A 17,531-nucleotide genomic window follows, 5' to 3' on the forward strand; every position below is an offset into this window, starting at 1 on the left:
TCCATGCAGGGAGCCCGACATGGGACTGGATCCTGGGTCTCCAGGATCACACCCTGGGCTGCAGGCGGCGCTAAACCGCTGCGCCACAAGGGTGCCCTGATCAGGATTTCTTTTAGATGTGAAAAAGGAACTAAGAAATGCATTTGACCTGAACCAAAGATGTCCGGTGGTTTTATTCTCCTGACTTCTTCAACTTTGGTGGGGGTGGGGGAGGGGGGAGAGAAAAACCACCATGTAAACTACTAAAGTTCAAGCTATATCCTTGAAGGAAAACCTAACAAGAATGGAAGTGCTACTCTAAAATGCTCCTTCATTGAATTGAGAAATTCTATTTGAACAGTCTGAGAAATCTGGACTCAATGACTTTTTGTAACAAACCGTTCATGTTTTCATACTACCATTGTAACTTAACACACCTATTTTTATTTTCTCCCTGGAGCTATTATTTCAGTGGATCATTGAGATTCTGGGTTGGTAGGGATCTTAAAGTTTGTGATTCACCCTAATAAAGAGCCACTCTTAGGTGTTTTTTGATCCACAAAACTACCAAATTTCTCCAAGCTTTCTGAAGCAAGAGATCAGTATTTGCCAAGAGACTACTGCACCAGGTAGGTCACACATGATCTTATCTAATGAGAAAAGGAAGAGTCCCAGAGGTGAGCAGTCATGAGATCTTAAAAAGGAGTAACTGGGCTGAGTTCCACAAGTCCATGGCACATAACATCCAGTCCTTCTCAAAAGTCCTCTCTAAAACCTGAGTGTCTTTCCATCATCTCACATGGCGTCTGGAGGTTGGGGTGGAGGGAGGACTGGTACCAGCTTTGAAAAAGCACTCAACTGGGGATCCCTGGGTGGCTCAGCGGTTTGGCGCCTGCCTTTGGCCCAGGGCGTGATACTGGAGTCCCGGGATCGAGTCCCACATCGGGCTCCCGGCATGGAGCCTGCTTCTCCCTCCTCCTGTGTCTCTGTGCCTCTCTGTCTCTCTCTCTATGTCTATCATAAATAAATAAATAAATAAATAAATAAATAAATAAATAAATAAATAAATAAATAAATAAATAAATCTTTTTTAAAAAGAAAAAGAAAAAGCACGCAGTAACAGCACGACAGTTCAAAAGGCTAACCAAAGTGAAATAAACCAAAGGAAAAGACACTAAGTGTACTTGGTTGCCCGGGGCTTGCCCTTGCTTAGCTTACAACCCATGCACATATGGGTCTACAGGTTTCTACCCCTCAGCTCAAGCAAACCCATTGTTAGAATCCACTTGCCCTACACCTCAGAGGCCAAAAGTCACAGAAGCCTAGGCCCTGATCCTGGCTGTCAGCGCCTGCTGAGTCTCATCACCCCACAAGATAAACTACAGGGCTGAATGGAGAGCAGAGCTTACCCTGCCTGGGGGATGGGAAATCACAGCAGTGGCTATCCAGAGCGGCCTCTCCAAGCAGGAGCAATGCCATGCTGGAGAGCCAGGGTGGGGCCAGTCCTGAAGGAAGCTATGGGGAACCTATGACAGCTAGGCCCTAGCAGGGCTGAGAGCTTGTCTGTGAAGTTCAAATGAGGGGGAAAAAATGTATATGAAGACACTCTGCAAGCTGTAAAGAGTTGCCCAGGTGATATCACCCCTAGAGAATCGGAAGGAAAAGGATCCCAAGTTGCTCAAAGCCACCGACTCCTCTTTCCAATCTTAAGGTCTAATGATGCTTGTTTGTACAGGTGAAAAAGGAGCCCTTGTAAATTAGTGAGGGTCCCGGGTTGTAAATGACAAAAATGCAACTCAAGCAGCTTGGACCAAACAGAACCCTGTGTGAAGGCTCAAAGACCCAAGGGAAGTGCAGGGGCACACACAGTAATGCCATTTTCTCACCCATACTTCTGCTTCTCTTCCATTCTCTGAGACCAGGTTCCTCCTACGATGGGAGACCCAGTCCAGTCACTCCCACATCACACAGGCCTCAGCCTCCTCTACCATTCATTCCAAACTGGGAAGTCCCACGAAGGGACGGGTACCAATCTTAAGTACAAGGTTCCTGTACAGAACAGTTCACAGTTCCTGTGAACACAGTGACAGTGCCAGTGGTGGTTAGGTGACTATCTAGGTCTGGGCCTGTTTCTTTCAGACTTCGGAGGAAGTACTACAAGAGCAATAAGATACATGTTTGGTCTTGAGAACAAGTATCTGCTCTGTTATCTCTTCTTTTAGAAATAGAGAACAGACTTCCTTCAACAACTCGGGGCCTCAGGCATGGATGCCAAGGAAAAGGCATTCCCAGATTAAGACCCATCATCTGTATCCTTGACTATTTTGAAACAATCCTGGCCTAGTTTGGCACGAGGCTGAATCCAATGGGCTCTCTTCATTTGTCCATTCACTATTCTCACCCCAACTTGCAGCACCACCATGTATGGCTCAGAAAGCAGAGGGAAGACTCAAAGTTAAAAAAGATAAATCTCAAACAGCTGCAACAGAGGACCCTGGACCACGGAGGTAAGGTCAAAATCATTCCCAAACGTGTCTTCCCAGACAGCACTGAAGCGGAGGAGGGGCCCCTGCCCCCTACCCTAGGGAATCTGGTCACCGGACGGTAAGGAGCCAAGCTGGAGGGTCCTGGAGGCTGGCAAGCTTTCTGGGCCCGATTTCCTGCAGTGGCCTGGGGCTGGAGCCCCCTACCAGGCAGTATGCCCCGCTCAGCTCTGGGGGCCTAATCTCCTGATTGGTTGCAGCTCTGCAAGAAGGTATCAAAGCCAGAAAGAAATGGTTTGAAGCCAAACAGAGGGGTGAGAGAGCAGGGAAGGCTGATAGGGGGTGGAGGGCGTCTGGAGGGAACTGGGGAGGCGGGGAGGGCCTGAGGGCAGGGAGGGTTAGGCCAAGAGAGAAGAGAAATCAGAATTAAATGAAAACAGTGTTTGTAGCTGGGCCCCTTCTCAGTAAAGTCCTGCCATGCATGCATTAACCCTCCATGGATGAAAACAAAATCCAGGGACCAGTTGCCTGCCTGCTGGGGCACATAAAGCTTAGGAGATATAATATCTTCCAGGTGGGTGTGCCCAAGAGCACACAAAGGTGCTTGACAGGTCGTTTAAAACTGACTGTCAAGGTCAAAACAACACCACCTGCAGGTACAACTAAAATGTCTTCATCCATCCCCTCCTTTGGGTTCTCTGTTGTTGTTTGTTTTAAACCAAAGCACAGTTTGAGAGGCAGACAAGCCTGACAACTGTTCAAACATATGTACGTGCAACTTATTAGCTTGCAAATGGAAGTATCTGGAGGCTAAAAACAGGGGGTGGGGGAAACAAGTTAGGGGCCATCTCAGAGGGGAGGGGAAGGGGTCCCAGCTGTAAATATCTGGGCTAGAGGATGAAGGCTTCATCCATGGAGCACTCACCTGGTGTGGTATTTGGAAGTGCTGCTTTGCACTGATGGTGCACTGAGCAGAGGCAGTTATTATGAAAGGAAGGGGCCCCTGCCCTTGAGATCTGCTTATTTTGCAATTAACCAGGAGTAGGCGAGGTCTCTTTTGAACCTTCTGCTTGGGGGCCTAAAAATTAAACGCCCACTGCTGTTTAGGTGGAGTACACTGCCCAAGGAGGACAAGAAAATCCCAGGCTTATGATCTAACTAGGTCTTATATCAAAAAGAAAATGTATGTGGATGTAAATTGCTGAATGAAACTGAATCACCTCCACCCCTGTTCAACATAAAAACTCAAACCTAATTAAATCAGAGAATGTTAGCGTTCTAAGAGACACTCTGCAGACGATTCCAAATCAACCCCTCACTTTTTCAAAGAAGAAAACTAGACCAGGGAGGCCCAGTGACTTGCCTGGGATCCCCGCCTGTCACTGGGCCCAGTGGGTATGTTTGGAAACATACCTTCCTTAGGAGTAACAGACAAGCTGGGAGCATCACTATGGAACTTCCCCACTGTCTTCTTTCCTCAGTCTGACATTCTCACCTGCAAGAAGATGGCAGGGTATGGAGTCTGAAAGTTTCCCAAGAGATACATAACCTATTCAGAGATGCCCCTTCCCCACCAACCCCCACAAAGTCCCCATCAAACCACTGCTCTCTAGCACATGAGCTGAATCACTGGCATGAATGTGTTAACACTGCAGATGCTGAGACCCTACTGTAGACCCCCTGAATCAGAGTCTCTGTGGTGGGACCCCGGTTCAAGGAATCCCATCTGCTGGGGTACAAGAAGACACAGAAATTCTTAAAAAATTTTTCCCTGGGTACCGGGTGCAGCAGGTTAAGTATCCAATTCTTGGTTTCGGCTCAGGTTGTAATCTCAGGATTGTGGGATCGAGCCCTGTGTGGGGCTCTGGGCTTGGTGCAGTCCATTTGAGATTTCCCTCTCCCTCTGTCTCTTCTGTTTGTGCTCTCTCTCCCCCTCTCAAAAATGAATACATCTTTAAAAATATTTTTTCTCGTCCTTCTAAATTTCTATTTTTTTGTGTATTTTTTAGTGTACCTACTATATAAACACTGCACTAAATACAACTTATAAACACATATAAATAAATGAAGGGGTGATTGTTCAAAAAGAGATGTATAATCTGAAAAGTGTGGGGCCTTCTGCACTGAGTTATGAGCCCAGCTTCCTCACTGAGATAAAGCAAGGCCCCTCCCAGGGCCTGACACACAGCAGGTCTTCAAGTGACACTCATACAATGAAAGGTGTATTCCATAGCCAGCTGTACAATGGACTCCAAGATACTTTGGAATGAAATCACTTCTCAAAGGTTTGTTTTGAGGATGTGGTGTCTTGGAGACCGTGATGGTCCCATGGAAAGCACACTATTGAGGGGGAATCCCTGGGCACGACACAGAGGAATATTGCACCTTCTGGCCCTCTCTTCAACAGGCACATACACACCAGGATATTAAATCAAGATAATAACAATATTAAAGGCTTTCTTAGAAGTCCTCCAGCAGAGACTCCATTTTAACTCTGTTTAATCCATTCATTTCCTAAATTAATTAAGCCATAGTTCCTTTTCCCACATTAGTAACATTCCACAAAACTAGTCTTCCCTGGAACCTGCTGTAGAAAACCCTAATTCAGACTAAAGGTCTCCTGTTTCCTCATAGCCACAGAATCATCAGCATTCATCACACCTGCCCACTGATATACGTCTACCAAATGAGTTCATGGCTTTGCCCATCCTGGCCTTTCCAACTGCCAGCTTTCCTAGGATGTTCAGAAATGGCATATGTGCGCTAAGAGCCAGAAACTGCAGCTGGCTCACTCTCAGAAAGTTTTCAGGGTCTCTGCTTGGAGGAGGCCAACTCAAAAATGAGGATCTGTCAACCACAGTCCCCACAACTCAGCAAGCTGGCCGGTGAGGAGCAAGGCCTGGGGTACGTCCCCAGGGTCACAAGAGCACCCTCCCTCCTTGCCCTTTCTAATTCCTGGCCAGGGAGCCCAAGTATCATTTACGCTCTCCTGAAATGGAATTCTAAGATTCCCATTTTCCCCATTTTGAGAAGAGGAGGTGGTTATTTTCAGCAAGCTAACTGGGAAAGTGAAGGGCAGATTTGGCATTCTGTCTTCCCGAAACAATGTCTAGACTTTCTGAGGAGTCACCTCTATAAATAGCATGGGTAGTTAACCAAGAAATACAACATGTTCTTCTCCAAGCTCCACTCGAGTTAAACCAGGGTGAACTTTTACATTATACCCACAAATCCCACAAAGTAATCAATTTCCCAAAAAGTAATCCATTTTTTAAAGGAGTACCTCCTTACATCTTTGGCCTTTTAAAGTGAACACTACTTTTCAACAAAAGGTAGCCACTACACTCTTTCAGCTATATTTCAGGGGTGGGGTAAAGTGACAAGGCTACTCCTTACCCACTTTATGCACACAGGCCTCTGTGGCTCAGATGTCAGCGGGCTCCAGGTACCACTGGCTGTAATACAACAGAAACAATGTTCCCACCGAGTAGAGCTATTCATACACAGTGCCTTGATTGAGGGTGGTTTCCAGAGCTGATGTTTTCCCTCAAAGGAGTCTAGCCTTCAAAGAAATACATACACAGCTCCATGCCCATGTATATATGTAACACAGTCCAGAAGATGGTAGCATTTACTCTCTCTGTATAGTGGTCTGAGGAGCGAGAGCCCACAAGATTGGGAATATTCCAACTCTGGCAACTTTACGCATGGAATTCTATTGTTCTTTTTCACGCAGAGAATGGATGCTTCCGTAATGGGAATGGATGCTTCAGTAATGATGCTTCTGTGGAGAAATAAGTGGGAGGTGGAAGGTGAAATAAAAAGCTTTTCTTTGCAATGGAAAAAGGGAAAGGTAGTGCCGAATGGCCATCTCAGGCTCAAGGGCTGGAAGAGATTAGGGGCCTATGGAGAGAAGAAGATTACACATGTAGGCAGAGGGATGATTGTTCCAGGAAGGCCTTTCAAAGGCCTGACAACTTCTCTTGAAGGATGGCCCCAGTAGTGTTCTGTGAAGGAAGGACTGTCAGTCTATGTGTGTGGAGTACAGTTCAAAGAAAACAAAACACTTAAGCGTAATCTTTCAGAGGGTGAGGAATTGTGGCGTAATGATGATAAAATGCTACTTCTGGGTCTGACAAGCAGCGCAGCTGTTTGATGGCAAGAAGATTCTGGTTAAGCCAAAAGCTGTGAGTTCACTCTGCTGTTGTTCCAACAGAAGAGAAAGAAAGAGCCAGGCCCCAACATACTCATGTGATCCAAGAATTTGCCTGGTACCCAGATTCTGTGGCTGCCTCAAAATGAGCCTACAGTAAGTGCCGGTCTTCATGTGGACTTCATGACACTATGATTTCCATGGACAGACCCTGAAGCAAATACACAAGCATCAGAGAGAGCTACAGAAAACACTCACCTAAGTCTGAACCCCAGACTCTGAGAGCCATCCCAGGATGAGACCCTCCTACTTTTCTCTCCAACTGGCCAGCTCTACGTGACTTAGGGACCTCAGAAATCCTCTTGCACCTGCGCCATGAAAAATGGAGCATATGTACACCTTCTCACTACCTGCCTCATTCGGGGTAAACTGATATTGTCAGAAGTAACCAATAATCACAGCAGAGGGCTTTCAGAGATCCAGAAGAACATAACCTCAGCAATACCAGTTTCTATTTCAAGAAAGAAAAACACAAGAACTAGAACACAGTAGAACCTTCTCTATAAGACAGGAGGGAAACAAAGTCAGATAATTTTATCAAGAAGAAAAATAAAGGGCAGCCCGGGTGGCTCAGCAGTTTAGTGCCACCTTCAATCTGGGGCATGATCCTGGAGACCCGGGATCGAGTCCCATGTCAGGCTCCCTGCATGGAGCCTGCTTCTCCCTCTGCCTCTGTCTCTGCCTCTCTCTCTCTCTGTCTCTCTCATGAATAAATAAATAAGTAATCTTTAAAAAAAAAAAAAAAGAAAAAGAAAGATCAAAAACTAAAAGAAGGGGAGCCTGGGCGGCTCAGTCAGTTAAGCCTCTGCTTTCAGCACAGGTCATGATCCCAAGGTCCTGGGATTGGGTCCCAGGTCAGGCTCCCTGCTCAGTGGAGAGGCTGCTTCTCCCTCTGCCTCTGTACCTATCCACCCCCCACTTGTATTCTCACATGCTCCGCTCTCTCTCTCTCCCAAATAAATAAATAATCTTAAAAAAATGAAATGGAGACATGAACACAGAGAAAGCAACAAAGGGGATGCTTGTGAGTTTGCCTCCTGGCATGGACCTCACTACTCACCCACTGGTTCATCACCATAACAGTGGCAGGGATGCCAGTGAACAAAGGATGAAAGTCAAAAAGAAAAAAAAAAAAAAAAGAAAAAAAAATAAAAAAAATAAAAAAAAAAAAAAAGGATGAAAGTCTTGTAGGAAAAAGAGAAGGATGGTACAAGCTGCTTTCTATCATTCACACCCACCTACTTAAAAAAACAGAGAAGAACTGCACTGTAAAACAGGGGAACGAAATGCCCCTTCAAAATATTTTTTAAAATAATTCATTCAGAAAGAAATGTGAGAATTTGAGAGTTTGGGAAACAAAGCACAATAACAAAGAAACAAAACCCACACATAGATGCCCTCCAAATCCTCAGCACATCAAAGAGAGCGGAAGGGCTGGCAGCCCTGGTGGAGAGAAATGTGCACTCATCTACCGCTCAAATCAGATGCCCAAAGGAAAGAACCACTATGGTTGTGTCCTGCCTTAAAACCATGGGGTCACATCCCCCCAGATTTAAAGGACTGTTTAAAAAATATGCCAGTTTCGGTTTGGGGAGGGGAGGATCAAAAAATTCAAGTAGAAGCTAACAAAGAACAAGAAAGAAAAATTCCCAAAGCTGTGGAACCTTACTACTTAAGATAATGACAGAAATTTATGACTGCTTCCTTCCCCGGCAGAAAGGAGCACAATTAGAAGGCTGCAAAAAAAAGGCCCTTTGTACCAGCATGTTATGTTTTGCTTATTCTATTACACATTGGCTGGGAGATAAGAATAAACAGGACAACACCCTGTCTAACCCCAGAAGGAGGGGGCGGAGGGAAAGCTGGTGACGCGCACTCTTGGGCATGTATGTGTGCACTGTTCATTCCCAAATTGAGGTACTTGAGAAAACTGTGCCTGCAATAGTCAGGAACTAGGATAAGTACCCAGAAGCCTTCTATTGCACAATCACATCTTTTAGAACAAGCCATGTAGAATAGGGAGCTTTATATTTATAGTCTTTTCCTGCTGCAGAGCACCCTGAAGATATGTAAGTAACTGATGATTATTTCTCGCTGTTCTTTATCAGTCCTATTTTTGTTCAGTCTTTGAGAAACTTAAAAATTAGGGCAACCAAATACATAAACACTGCCTCCCTCCCTGTGACCTAACATGTCAAAAAAGCTGGGAAAGAATCAATCAGCAGCCACAGGGGAAGGGAAACGTGGTGGCCTGGGACTGTTTTCTCCCTGCTCCACAAAGGAGAATGGCCAGTCCTTGCGCCAGCTGCTCTGATGCCCATGCAGTGGAGAATTCTGCTAAAGGACAGCAGTTGCTAGGCCAAGTCGGGTTCTAACCAGCCAATCACAAGACAGTATGGCACTGCTGATCCTCATGAAACTGAGAAAAGACTTGACCTCTCTTGGGACTCTCTCCCGGTAACACCTGATGCCCAGAACCATCAATCCCCACTCAACATCTGCCATTTCTTGGTGGCTCTTCCTAGCCCTCCTCATACTGCCCAGTGACCCAAGACCTGAAGGGCCATGCAATCTCCTGGCATGTAAGGAGGGAACGAAGAAAAGCCACTCTAAAAGCTCATTGCCTTCCAGCCACACTGGCCTTCTTGTTGCTTCTCTAGCCCATTTCAGTGGTTCTCACCTTGGGGCCTTTGGACCCAATCTCCCCGCAGCCTAGGTTGTTTTTCCACCAGATAGTCACAAGCGTGGCTCCTTTCTGTTCTCCAGTCTCATAGCACTTGCCACTCTTTGAGAAGTATTTCTTTGCCCCGACCCTAACAATTACTCTGTCAATGACTTGGTTCATAGCATACAGCTTAGTTCCAGGTTTTTAAGTAAACAATTCTCTCCTCTAATAGAATATAAGTTCTGTGATGACAGAGATCACATCAATCTTGTTCACCCCTGCAGACTCAGCATCTTAAATCCCACCTAGTACATAGTATGTGCTTAAAAGAAATTTACTGGAAGGATGAACAGATGAATAAATAAACAGTGAACAGACGAACAAGACAATCTGGTATGAAACCAATGGAAAAACAACTCAAAGCAGAATTATCACCTAATGTCAACCACACTTTTTTTCCCCCAATTTTCCAAGGGGAACCAGGGGTGAAGCCACGTGCAAATGGTACAGCCAGGAAGTAGAGTCACAGAAAACACAGCTTTTTTATACTGTACTCTAAACATAAAACCATTCTGAAATGGTTTGCAAGAGATTCTTAAAATTCAAATAGAGGAGGGGGAAGAAAAAAAAGAATGTATTTGGACGTCAGCAAGATAGTTCTGCAACCTAATTATGCCCCATGACATGTAATTGTAAGTTGCTGAAAGACAAATGGTGAACCAAGGCATTTATTATAAACACGGGCAGAGGTAAGACTGAGGTGTTAATTTTTAAGCAACTGTCATAAATCTGGTTCCAGGATATTATTCCATTAACATTATTATTATTATAACAAAGAGTGTAAGCATGATGATGAGCTCCTTTCATGTATTTCTCAATACTTGGGAAATGAGGCTTACTAGTCAATCTCTAGCTGAAACACCTGAGAAAATACGAGAATACAATGAAAATGGCAGAATACTAATTATATTAAACATGAAAAAAAATAAAAAAAAATAAACATGAAGAGAGTGGGTCTCCACATTGGAGATTCACTCTAAATGCATTCATATCTTTTGTTAGACACCATATTACTCAATCCAAGAAAGGTACACTCCACAGCTCCTTATATGGAAGAGTCAGCCTATGGAAGGCAAAGCAAAACGAAACAAAAACAGAAAGCCTACACACACTAAGTGAGAAAATTATGGGACTGGAACTAGTCAGTAGTGTCTTAAAGGCAAACTAGGGATTTTTCTCAGAATCAGAATAGAATGAAAACCTCTCTCCCCTGGAGAAATGTGACTGAGAAAAGGAGGGGGGAGAAAGGATACGTAATGGTTCCTCTCGTAACAAAAAGTGACAAAAAACTATGACGTGCAGTTTTGAAAAATAGTCTAGTTACTGCTATGTTTTGAAAAGCATTCCAAATTCCAAAATGTTGTCTCTGTGCCACTTACCTTCCTATAAATTTATTTGTCATTATCATACCTTCAAATTATAAAAGAGTGTTTCTCCCCACTTTATTGAAATATTGGGATCAGGCTCCAAAAAAGAAAGGAGAGTTTTAAGATTATCCATACCAACTATGATATGTAATATCATAAACATAGTGAAATCTTTACGGATATCATCCAAAAATTTTGAAAACTCTTCACAATGGTTACTAACAATCTATCCATTTTAGTTCATGTGGGAATGTTTAACTCCATTCATCAAAAAAGAATACTACAATGGTATAAAATGGTATTCATTATGATTAAGACCTAATCACTAAAGAAATCCAGAGGTATGGAATTTATGATCTTGCATACATGTTTATAAAATGTGAACTCGGCAAAGAACCATTTAATCTACCAAGAAATCCTTTGATCTCTAGTGCATTACAATGAAGAAGACAATGGCAAGTTTCAGAGCAGAGATCTTTTTGGATGGCTCCTACTAGACTTCAGATTTCTCCGTTCCGGGTTAGGGTACAGAGCTGACCTACAAGACTGTCATTTTTTGTTGCAGCTTTGCTTTTACAGAGCCCCAAGCAAAGCCCCGACTATAAATCAGGCAGCAGGGCCCCGGGAGCCAGCTGAGTCATAAACCCCGCTCAGTCGCATGTGGCTCAAGGTGTTAGGATCCCGCAAGAGTCAAGCCAAGCAAGTGGAATCAATTTAGTCCAGAGTTAGGAAAAACAGAGTGCTTCCCTCCACCCCCCTCTACCCCCAACTAGGAGTGGAAGATACCACAATTCCCCTCCATAGCTCAAATATGGGGACAGTAACTAAGCCCAGGAAAACATCTAGACCAGGGCAGACTACTTCCACAGTCTAAAAAGAAAGAAAAAAAAAATGAGGGAAAAATGATACTTGACAACCAACCACAAATTTTTAAATGTACGGTTCTTCTGTTTTTAAGCATAAAGGCAGTCTTGTTGCTGCTGAGTTATTATCACCACCACATTTTCTGACATTTGTGCCCAGTACCATTTGGCCTTAGGGTTCTTAGGCTTATTACTTTCAAAATACAGAGTTAAGCATGTTTAAGTCACTTTAAATATCTCAAAAAGCAGCAAACCCACTGCCTACCTGCTTGGGCACGCAAACTTTTTCAAAGAGAGGCTTTATAGAATGGCCCGCAGGTCAACAAATTCTGGTTTTGGCTGACTGCTGTCAGGAAAGAGCTACAGAAAATGAGGTCCTCTGTATGAAAAATACTCTCCCTTTGGTTTCCTCAGGTCAGAACTTGGACCTGTTAGCAAACATGCCCTGAAAAACTGCAACTCTCATAAAGTGCTAAAAACTCCCAAATAAATACAGCCCCTCAAAACTGGGTACAAATGAGAAACATTTAATGAACAACCCTTTCTTCGCCAATAATTCTTAAGTCCAGCAGACTCTTCAAAGGGACCAAAGAAGCCTCCTTGTTAAGACAAATTCTGTATATAGATATCCAAAACAATATTGATGCACCTAACCAAATATAAACGATTATCCTAGTTTCTACATTCCATTATCTTCATAAATACAGGATAAAAAATTAGCCTAAATGACTTTCTCAGACCTCCTTGAAGATTAAGAATAGCCAGCCAGTTTTAAAAAAGTACATGTATATAGTAAAGATCAAAAGCAAATGTTCTGGTCAGTTCTTTTCTACTCAGGGGTTTTAGTAAGAACATATGCAGTTTTCAGGGAAAACACCACAAATGACAGCTGTTCAAAAGCATGGAAATTAATTGGCAGCAGGAATTTCCTTGACTAATAGGGAAAAATTTAAAAATCACATGTTTTGATGAGCTTATTTTTCCTATCCTTAGTCAAGCATATTCACTGTTAATGATTAAGATTTCCAAACAGAAATATAACCAAGTAAAATCCTGAGTGCATAGCAAGTAAAATGCTAAGTGAAACACAGATACCTATTACTGAATTAACCACAGCATTAAAAATGAGTTTTAGGTGAAAATAACATAGAGGGAAAGGATCAACTTGAATGTCTTGATTTTCCAAAAGAACCAAACTAAGAAAACAGTGAAAATAATGCATTTACTATATTAAAAAATAGTAGCAAGACAAGTGACTCTTCCTACCACCTCCCCTCCCCCGCCATGAGCCATCTGCTTTGAGCTGTTTTTCCAGCAGTGGTGATGGATTTACACTGATCCATCCACAGTCTCTCTGACAGAGGGGCTCTCAAGTCGTTGCCCTTGTGACCAATGGTGAGAATGGATGAGACAGCTGGTCAGGATTAGGCGAGTAGCCCATGACCCTGGAAAGAAGTTGTGTTACTCTGCCCAGAGCTATGACCTTGGGTTCATTAGCATTATGCTCTCACCACCTAAGCTAACCAGCCACTCATCAGCCACAATCCAACATACATCATTCTGGGGGCACAATGTGTTTTCAATCCAAGCAACAGTGTGAGCTTTTAATTTCGAGACAGTAAAATTTGACTGGGCCCATGACACCCAAAGGCTCCTTCCCACATGGGTACAGTCTACACACAAACTGTCCCTCAAGGCAGCAACAAGATATCCAGGCATTGTCATCCTAATCAAATGGCAGCTCTGACAGAGCTCAGGGAAAGCAAGAAATAGAGAATTTCCGAAGCATGTAATCCAAGTGCCACCATGGAACAACGTACCTGGCCATCCCCAGACTTGGAAAGTTGGCAGGGACGACGAGTATGTCCAGCCTGGAGAACGGGTGTGTTCCCAGGACAGAGTGTGCTGCTGAGAGGCAAGGAAGGACCAGTGGCAAAAGGGTCTCTTGACAGGCACCCTGGAGGCACACCGGGGCAAAGACCCGATGAGGAATAACTTCCTGGGTGGTAGCAGAAGGATTCTGGAAGCGGCAGGGGTATTCCATGTGACCACAAACGCCAACACACCTGGGAACAACACGAAATCAACAGATGCACTTTATGGTAAATCAGGTTTATTCTTGTTGCCATGGAGGTGAGCAACTCTCACAGACATGCACAACTTCTAAGAGACAGTGGTTCAAATGGGCTCGCAATCAAGAGAGTTCAATTGAATTCTTGTCTGTGTCTGTGCAGCAGTGAAAAATTATAGGTCAAAATACCTATTGATGTGCCAAATTGACTGAGTAGCTTCAATCTAAGCTAAGTGAAAGTAGGTTTTACTACTTACTTTAGAATAAACGGGAAAATCCCCCAAGACTCCAAACAACACAAGAACCCCCTCCTGAAAATAGAAAGCACAATTTCTGCCCTCTGAAATGCTTTTTGTTTTTTTGTTTTTGTTTTTAAGATGTATTATTTATTCACAAGAAGCACAGAGAGAGAGAGAGAGAGAGTGAGGCAGAGACACAACACAGGCAGAGGGAGAAGCAGGCTCCATGCAGGGAGCCTGACATGGGACTCGATCCCGGGTCTCCAGGATCAGGCCCTGGGCTGAAGACGGCGCTAAACTGCTGAGCCACCCAGGCTGCCCTGTATGTGCTTTTTGAATATCACCATGGGAAATAAATCTCCAAATCAGAAACAATTCATAACTCAGAAAGTTAAGGATGGTGCAAAGCCAAATTAAAGATCCCATTCTGAAATTTCCTAGAATAAAAGATGTGGACTCAGGTAGAATAATGAACCAAATGATAGGACAGATTTCAACTTTTCAAAAGAATACAATGCAAAAAAAAAAAAAAAAAGAATACAACGCATTGTACTAAAAAGTAATCTAGGTGCTCTTATTAAAGGCCATCGGAAGTTGTGTTCTTTTTTTTTTTTTAATTTATTTATAATAGTCACAGAGAGAGGGAGAGAGAGAGAGAGGCAGAGACACAGGCAGAGGGAGAAGCAGGCTCCATGCACCGGGAGCCCGACGTGGAATTCGATCCCGGGTCTCCAGGATCGCGCCCTGGGCCAAAGGCAGGCGCTAAACAGCTGCGCCACCCAGGGATCCGGAAGTTGTGTTCTTATGGAATACAGAGGTACTTTTGAAATGACACTTTTCCCTCTTTTGCTATAAATTGAACTGAATCAACCTTTTAAGGAAACAGATCAGAGCCCAGCTAGTACCATCTGATCGCTGCCAGTTATTCTGCCGAAGGTGAAGCTGAACAAGAATTCCTAGAACCTGACTCATAGGCCTCAAGAGAACTTATCTACCCAAAGAAACCCACATCAAAGTGAACTCTGTTTTTTTTGTTGTTGTTGTTGTTGTTGTTGTTTGCCTGTTAACACATCCTTTATTCAAACACAATGGAAAGCCCCTCTAATTTTAATTTACAAATTATAATTCTAACTACGGGTGCTTATTGGATTCAGAGTGAATAGTGAAAAACCTTAAAATGCTGGCATGTTCCAGTAGGGACAGGCCACAACAATAATTCCTCTCCAGATTTCTAAAGTGCCTTTCTGTCATCCAAGGCCAGTGTGTTGCCCAAGGAGATGCACACGGCTATAGAGATACGCCTTGCCTTCTCACAGCCTGGTGCAGAGAACACAGCTTTCAGCACCCATGACATTTCACCGCTGTTGAGGGTAAGAAAAATGGGTGGAGATGCATAAACACTTCTACCAGGAAAAGGTAACAGCCAGAATATAATTATGGACATTGAATGCCAGCCAAAGCCCCTGGATCAATACCCTTGCTTTATGGACAAAGCAAGTAAAGGTGCCTATTGGTAAACATTTAACTAAACATGTTGCAAATGTCTACCCAATGACAAGTACTGTGCCGCTGCAGCCATTCAATCAAAGATCTCATGATGTAAAGAAAGCTGCTTATTGAGTTAACCACCTAATATATTTATATAGATGTATAATGGATGATAATTTAAGCATACCCTCTCTACTAAAAACCTTTCAGAGCACATTAAATCCTAGAGAAAATGGAGATCATCTTCAGTACAAAATTGGGGCATAAGTTTAAATTCTACCTATCAAAGCACAATTTCGCAAGGAGGCATTCCACGGGCCTATCTAGAAATCTATCATGGGGCCAGACTATTTCTTGTAGCCAAGAAAGGTAAGAGAAGAGTTGGAGGTATTTTTAAAAAGACAATTCATAGGGATGCCTAGGTGGCTCAGTCTATTGAGCATCTGGCTCTTGGTTTCAGCTCAGGTCATGATCTCAGGGTCATGGGATTGAGCCCGTATCAGGTTCGTACTGGGCTTGCACTGGGCATGGAGCCTCTTTGGGATTTTCCCCCTCCCTTTCCCACTGCCCTTCCTCACTCCTCAGCTCACATGCTAGCTGTCTCAAAAAAAAAAAAAAAAAAAAAAAAAGCCAATATTGTTGAAGAGAAAAGGTGAGTTAAATTCTCTCTGGACATGAACAGCTCTAGCCAGGGGGATAAAGGTTATTCCATAACCTTTATTAGCACCATTTTTCATACTCAAAGCCTGAGAGAAAATGCAGGACTTTAAGGCAATCAAGCTATGGATAAGTGAGACCATTAAGGTTCCTAATAAAAATTGAAGTGGCTCCAGCAACTGAGTGGCTCAGTCAGTCAGCTGTATCAGACACTTGATTTTGGCTCAGGTCTTGGTATCAGGGTCTGAAATCAAGACTTGCATCAGGCTCTGCACTCAGCAGGGAGTCTGCTTGGGATTCTCTCTCCTTCTCCCTCTGCCCCTCCCCCTCCTTACATGTATACATGCGCTCTCGGTCTCTCTCTCTCAAATATATAAACAAACATAAATTAAATTAAAAATAAATTAAATTTAATTAATTAAAATCTTGGAAAAAATGGAAGTAGCATCAGGAAAGATGACACAAAGGTTCTGACGTCAGGATCAGGAAAGCTGGGCTTCAGTGGCTGTTCTCAGAGGGGCCAACATGATGTGAGGCAAGGAACTCAGTAGCTGGGGCCTCTTTCTCCTTGTCTCTAACATGATCTCACAAAAATGACTGCAAGGGGGAGGGGAGGAATTGATCGCAGGGAACTTACTGGGCGTTGGAACTTCTCTATCAGTTTCGGGTGTAAACAGTCACCAAAAACCCCTCAAGCCAAACACTTAAGATCTGTGCATTTTGTTGTATGTTAATTATACTTTAATTAAAAACAAACAAAAGAATGGTTTCTAAGGTTTCTTCTGGCACTGTGGTTCTGTGACAACTCTCCACATGAGGCCCTCGTCCCTCTTCATGCAACAGCCTTGTTCCTGAAGTGGTGAGAGAATACTGTGCATTTAAAATGTTAGGGATCCCTGGGTGGCGCACCGGTTTGGCGCCTGCCTTTGGCCCAGGGCGCGATCCTGGAGACCCGGGATCGAATCCCACGTCGGCCTCCCGGTGCATAGAGCCTGCTTCTCCCTCTGCCTGTGTCTCTGCCTCTCTCTCTCTCTCTGTGACTATCATAAATAAAAAATAATAAATAAAATAAAATAAAATAAAATAAAATAAAATAAAATAAATAAAATAAAATAAAATAAAATAAAATAAAATAAAATGTTATCAGTAGTCCTCCATGAAAGCAGAATTAACTCAAAGATGCTTCCTTTCCCACCAGCCTTCAGCTGTTCATTTCTGTATCTGTGCCTGTTCCAACCTACTCTCACTATCATCGGCAAATCAAGCATTTGTAAATCTCTCTTCTCTATGCCCACACTCGTAATCAGGGTAAATATTTTAACAGTTAAGATTAATAATAATGCTTGGTTGTTCTTTATAAATAATCTGTGCTGGTGACAGTAAGAATAATAAACAATAACTCCTACCACAACTGCTATTGAACATTTATTATGTGCCAAGAACTTT

General features: G+C 43.4%; 1 protein-coding gene across 16 annotated transcripts in view; it reads right to left on the reverse strand.

Moving 5' to 3' along the window:
- AOPEP (aminopeptidase O (putative)) overlaps nt 1–17,531 on the reverse strand; it is a 335,041-nt gene that overhangs the window by 235,275 nt on the left and 82,235 nt on the right. For all 16 annotated transcript variants that reach the window (XR_008662500.1, XR_008662501.1, XR_008662502.1 and 13 more), the window contains one exon: nt 13,451–13,696. Coding sequence is in view for 9 of the 16 variants with exons in the window: in XM_055310035.1 (XP_055166010.1) it covers nt 13,451–13,696 (246 nt within the window). In the remaining 7 variants the exon portion in view is untranslated. The remainder of the gene's footprint in view (nt 1–13,450; nt 13,697–17,531) is intronic.

This window comes from Nyctereutes procyonoides, unplaced genomic scaffold, assembly GCF_905146905.1.
Source record: "Nyctereutes procyonoides isolate TBG_1078 unplaced genomic scaffold, NYPRO_anot_genome, whole genome shotgun sequence".
In the NCBI taxonomy this organism is placed as follows: domain Eukaryota; kingdom Metazoa; phylum Chordata; class Mammalia; order Carnivora; family Canidae; genus Nyctereutes; species Nyctereutes procyonoides.